Source organism: Kogia breviceps, chromosome 6 (assembly GCF_026419965.1).
Source record: "Kogia breviceps isolate mKogBre1 chromosome 6, mKogBre1 haplotype 1, whole genome shotgun sequence".
Lineage (NCBI taxonomy): Eukaryota > Metazoa > Chordata > Mammalia > Artiodactyla > Physeteridae > Kogia > Kogia breviceps.
In genome coordinates, this window is record NC_081315.1 from 63,854,398 (window position 1) to 63,860,397 (window position 6,000).

Below are 6,000 nucleotides of genomic sequence, written 5' to 3' on the forward strand. Positions count from 1 at the left end.
AAATATAGTTAGACTAAGCTAGGTTTGGGTTTTAGCAAGAAGAAAAATGGGGCAGGAGTTTGGGGAATATTATCATAAAAATGATTCATGTGATAAATCAAGGAGCTCACATCAGATATGGAAGAAGTAAAAGGAAGAGGCTATTCAGTGGAGGTACTTAAAAAATAGTTGTGGTGGGATCCACAAAGTAAAAAAAAGCTAAGAGGGTAAGGAGTACAATCCAAGAATGGGAGATTTCAATTTAAGATTTCAGATGTCGAAAGGTTCTTAGTTATGGAAAGAGTCAAGACATGGCCATGGCAACAGGTAAATGAAATGGTGTGTTTTAGGAAGCTGCCCCTTGCCCCCAGAAAAGTGCCCTATTTTTTGCATTTGCCAATTTTCATGGTGTAAATATTCCCATCAAGGCTGATTTCAAGGTAATGGTGTTGATGTCACTGAATGTGGAGTTGGGAAGAAATGCACACAGTTCACCAGCTGGTGGAAACTGGCTCCAGTAAAACACTGAGTGAAGATTATAAGAAAATGTGGGTGTGAAGAAACTGAGAGACAGTATTCAAGTGGACTTGAAGTCATCTAGGATGGCGGTGGGATGTCAGAGTGCAGAGGAAACTGTGAGATCGATGTGGATCTTCAGTCAATAATGAAGAGTGAGTAAGAGGAGAGCAGAGTTCGGTCTCAAGGAGCATAGGAGGAGAGCCAGACATGGAGATAGCAAACCTCACACTGGATCAGGACAGTCATCTCTAGCAGGCATCAAGTTATCCAAACTGAGTGTTTTACACACTTTGCATAGATTATTTCACTTAATGCCCAAACAACCCAAAGAGGTAGGTGTCATGATTACCCTCATTTTACAGACAAGGAACCTGAACAAAAGCAGGCTAGGTAATTTGCCCAAGGTAACAAGCCAATGGGGATTTGAACCACAGCAATCGGAGTTCAAACCAGTGGGCAATTATCTAGAAGCTACACTGGGGAATGGGGGAGGGTTGCAGCATGGGAGAATGCACAGCTTCTACTCCAAAGGGCTACTTCAGAGAAGTAGCTGCGTCTACTTCTCCACTTGGGTCTTCAAAAGAAGAGCCAAGTTTTAGCTAGGGCAAAGAGGAGGCAGGAATATTCTCCAGGGAAAATGGAGCAGGGTTACCATGCAAAGGGCTCTAGGCTGAACAATGAAAGACTTTGTAGAGGAAGGTCACAGTGAGCGCTGCTCAACCAGGGGAAAGCGCAGAGTCTCAGGGCTCAGAAACTCAGAGCCTGTGGCTTGTTGATTGTTCTCAGTTTTCTGTTTCTCTGGCTGTGGTTCTTTCTCTCAGCAACAGGCACAAAGACGGCCTGAGGTTATTTCCAACACTGGTTATCAAAACATGCATTTGACATTGATAATAAGTGCTTTTCTAATATGGAAGGCAACTTTGTCCATGAAGATGCAGGAATCTGATTATTGAAAGTTATTAATAATACATGTTTATCAAATTGGCAAAAAGGGATGAACTTTGCTGAAATAAAATAAGCAAATCCTTATGAAATGCAAGCACAGCTACATTTTCACTGCAATCGCTGTGTAGCACCACCGTTTTTGCTCTGTGATTTCTACCACTGACTCAGTGCTCTAAGTTTTACCTTGAATTAGTGAACTGTGCTTGTATTGAAATGTGGCTGCACTGCCAAGACAGTAACCACGTGCAGCTTGAAATGTGGCTAGTCTGAACTGAGTTGTCCTGGGAGTATAAAACGTACACCAGACTTTGAAGACTTGGTTTGCAAAAGAGTGTAAAACATCTGATTAATATTTTCTATAGATTACATGTTGAATGATAATAATTTGGATATTTTGTGTTTAGTAAGATATACTATTAAAAATAATTTTACCTGTTTCTTTTTTCCCTTTTTTAATATGGCTACTAGAAAACTTTAAATTACACTATGTGGCTTACTCATGAGGCCCACATTCTATTTCTATTTAGCCCTACTGGTCTCTGTCCTCCCATCTTTGAGGGCCAGGGCCTCTTGGGAGCTCTGCATGTAGTCGGGCTTAGGAAGCTTTTGACTGGGTTGTTGATGAGTTACCTCCAGGAAGAGGGCAAACTGAAAAGATGCTCCTTCCTGATTCTAGATTGTTCTACCATTGGCATTTAAGTTCTGTGTACCCCATGTTCTTTAACTGCAAATGTGGGGAAAATAAAAAAAAACAAACCCAAAACACATCCGTTTGCCACTGTTGGGAAACCAGAACCGTGCCATCTGACTGAATTTGCTTGGGCCTCTTTTGAAGTACCATAGCAATATGGGCCCTGATTCTCCTGTTCTCAAGACAGTGCTTCTTTTCATTACATCAGTGTTCTCAATTTGTTTCCAGACAATCTTTTTCTACCATCCCTCCTCTGCTGCCTTCAAAAAATATGAACTGCTTTATTTTCTTTTTGTGTACTCGTGTGTCTACAATTAGCATCTGGCTTCAAATTCTGTTCCTTCATGTCATAGCTGGCTGGCCGTGGGCAAGGTGTTGAATCTCCCTGGCCTCAATCTCTTCATTTTAAAAATGGGGATGATAACAGTACTGACCTCACAGTTTTGTAGCAAGGACTAAATGAATTAATGCCTAGGAGGTGCTTAGAACAGGGCCTGGCCTATGACGGTGGTTCAATTAGTGTCAGCTTTTTTTTTTTTTTTTTTTTCTTTTTTGCAGTATGCGGGCCTCACTGTTGTGGCCTCTCCCGTTGCGGAGCACAGGCTCCGGACACGCAGGCTCAGTGGCCATGGCTCACGGGCCCAGCCGCTCCGTGGCATGTGGGATCTTCCCGGACCGGGGCACGAATCCACGTCCCCTGCAGCGGCAGGCAGACTCTCAATCACTGTGCCACCAGGGAAGCCCCAGTGTCAGCTATTTTTATAATCCTCTCCTTCTTAGTACTTCAGCTTTCATCTGCACAGCTCTTGCCGTCTTCACCCAAGCAGCTTCACTCTTGAGGAAGTGAAATACAACAATACCCATCTGACTCTCTGCTCCTGTGATAGATGATAAGCCCTGTGTTGTCTTTTGAGATGGAAGCTAAATAGTCTGTCTTCTGAGATGGCCAGGTCACTTTGGGCACTGTGTCAGCCATCCTGGGGAGATGGACACTCAGACCCTAATTCAGAAGCTCTGTCTCAGGTGAGAAGGGGAGGGAGCTCATTCTTCTTTGAGCTGCAGTCTGTAAGGTCTCCGCTGAGAATAGTGTGGATGCCTCTGGGGAGAAGGCATGGAAAACAGCTTCTGCTCAGGGAAGGGACCTGGAGGGGTCAGGAGCCAGCCCTGGAGAGAAGCCCATAGGACCAGGAATACATTGTGTTTTGTAAACAAACAGTCTTATTGATTGCATGCTATGCTTTTTTGGTTTCCTTATCCTCCAGCTTTTAACAAAAAGGTGGAGGGGGGCGGGGAAGAAAGAGTGCTATGGGAAATTAAGAGATGTGTTTAAGAAGATGGAAGTTCTGTGTGTGTTTGGGGCTGGGGAGCATTGCTAGCAAGTTGGTTAGCTTGACTGCAGGGTGATCAGGCCTGGACCCCAAAAGTCATACTGTAGGTTTTTTCTTTTGGGCTTGTGTCTCCAGGAAGGGATACCCAAATGCTCCTCCTTGGGGGTGGGGTGGGTAGGGTATATGCTGGCTGCAGCAGCAGCAAAGGGCCTAAGGTCTCACATTTCAATAAATGGTCATTTACTTAATCTTTCTGTTTGCAGTAAGGCACCTCACACCCTCTCTTCCCCTATCACCACCACCCCCCATCCCAAGCTAGGCCTGGGGTCCTCAGATATGGAGCCCTCTAGTTCAGTGTTTCACCAGAATAATCTTTCTGTCTCTCAGCCAGCTGCTGCCTGATATCAGCTCACTTTCCATAAGGGAAAGGGGAAAAAGTGGGAACTCCTTCCCACCAGGAAATTCTTCCTTTCTTGCCACATGGGGAAAGATAGAGGTTAATACCATTGAAAGAAATGCACAGAGAACTGATGAATGGTTAGCAAATACTCACCAATTTCCAGGAAGAAGCAATGAACAAATTTTGAGCACTGTCAAACACTAAGTACTTATTTATTATCTCATCCAATGCTCATAGCAATCCTACAGGAAGGTTTTAGAAGTTCCATTCTACAGTTGAAGAAATCGAGGCTTGGAGTTGCCAAGCAAGCTGTAAAAACCAAGCCACCGGTTTGAGCAGAGTTGGGAATCAAGGCTGGTCTCACTGCCAATCTCGAAACCTTAGGCTATCTGCTTTTATTTGCAAAGTAAGTCACTGAAATTAGCAATAGCAGCTGAAGGTGTGGGCACAGAAAGGCCAGTCTGGAGGTGTTTGGGAATGGCGGAATTCGGGGTGTTTGCATTGGTTGAGGTGTGGTCATCTCTGGAGGCTCTCATGACCTAGATGAGTGGCCTAGATGACCTGGGTCTGTCCCTGCAGAGCCCTATCTTGGAATCAGCCTGCACTCACGGGCAGGGGCCAGTGAACCTGCACTAGGCTCAGTCTTTCTCAAGTGAGAAAACAAATTACAGCTAGTAAAGCAGTGCCACATTTTGCAGTCTCATCTTGGAGAGAGAGCTTTTTATTAAGGGTCTGTACGTCACTGAAACAGTCTTCCAGGTCTCACTGATGTGATATTAAAAATTTTTTTAAAGAGTGTAGTATAGGAAATCTGTGTACCTTGCGCTCAATTTTGCTGTGAACGTAAAACTGCTCTTTAAAAGTCTTATTATAGAATAAGTAAGCTTATTCTCCTTTGTGGCCTTTTCCTTCCCTCCCCCTCTCCCAAGGAAAAAGTTGTTGTTTTCCTTTAACCTTACTAACAGAGTTTAAGGGACTGAAACCTGGCGCACAGTGTTACTTGTCCTACAAGGTGCAGCAAATTCAAATGCTCAAAGCCCTCCAGGTGCACTTGCCGGGCCCCCTCCTTCCGGCGAGTTTCTGGGGCAGATGGGAAGTTTCTTTCCGCAATTTCCCCTAATACCTGGCCTTTAGTTGGCGCTCAGGCAACACCTGCTGAATGAATGAAGGCGGGAAAGGGTTTGGGGGACCTGCAGGGGGTGGGCTGGGGAGAAAGAGAGAGAGAGAGAGAGAGAGAGAGGAGAGATGAGAAGGTTCCAGAGTATAGAGAAGAGAGCGGCCTGCAGGGCGGGCGTGATGTCAGCAGGGCAGGAGAGAGGACAAGGACCCGCAGGCCCGCACTTACCCCAGGAAGGTGAGGAACCGCGGGTCCGTGGCCAGATTGGCGTCGATGGTGAAGGACAGGAACGCGGGACTCACCAGATGCACTGGCCGCTCGGTGGAGAAAACCAGCACCACGACGTCCGCAGCTGGCGCGGGTTCCGCTAGGGCGCCCGGGGAGCAGGGACACAGCGGCCCCAGAAACAGCAGCAGCAGCCCGGGCTTCCAGCCCAGCGGCATCTCGGGCTCACCTGGCGGCCCCACCCGCCAGGGTGCGCAGCGACCGTCGAGACCTGGCGCACTTCCTCCTGCCCGGCCACAGCGTCCTTTTCTCCTTTCCGCCCCCCTCTCACTCCTCCTCACCCACCCTCTGCATTCGACATCCCTCCCACGGCTCCCTCTCCACCCCGTTCCACCCCGCTCCGCCTCCTCGCTCACTCCCACCTCCTTGCACGCTTTCCCCTCGGCGGCGGTCCCGTCCACTTCAGAAATCACTCACACCCATTTGAAGGGTGAGGACGTGGCTAGGATCCAAGCGCCCGGGCGGCCTGGGGAGGGAGCGAGCGGGGAGGAGCGCTGGGCATCCCCGACCGGCTTCCTGAAGAATAATGTCCGGTGAGCGCTGCTGAGAACGCCAGCGGTTCCCTCTTCCAGGTCCTCGCCTGTGGCGCCTGGTCTTCTGACCTCAACTAAAGTCTCCAGTGAGCATTTATCGCTTCCCTCCTCATCTGGCTTCTGAACACTTGCCTGTCACTTGAGCTTTCCAAAATCGGATTAACTATGTGTCCTCTGGCGGGAGTGCTGTTTCCCAGGCATCT

The 6,000-nt window shown here is 47.6% G+C and overlaps 1 protein-coding gene across 6 annotated transcripts in view; it reads right to left on the minus strand.

Annotated features, from left to right (window-relative positions):
- Positions 1-5,774, minus strand: part of HPSE (heparanase) — a 35,249-nt gene extending 29,475 nt beyond the window's left edge. For 2 of the 6 annotated variants that reach the window (XM_067036937.1, XM_067036936.1), the window contains exon 1: positions 5,208-5,533. In XM_067036937.1, coding sequence (XP_066893038.1) covers positions 5,208-5,422 — 215 coding nt within the window. In that variant the 5' untranslated portion in view covers positions 5,423-5,533. Of the gene's footprint in view, positions 1-5,207 lie in introns of all 6 variants that reach the window. The other 4 variants (XM_067036938.1, XM_067036935.1, XM_067036939.1 and 1 more) reach the window with 4 other exon arrangements.
- Between the last annotated feature and the right edge of the window lie 226 nt (positions 5,775-6,000).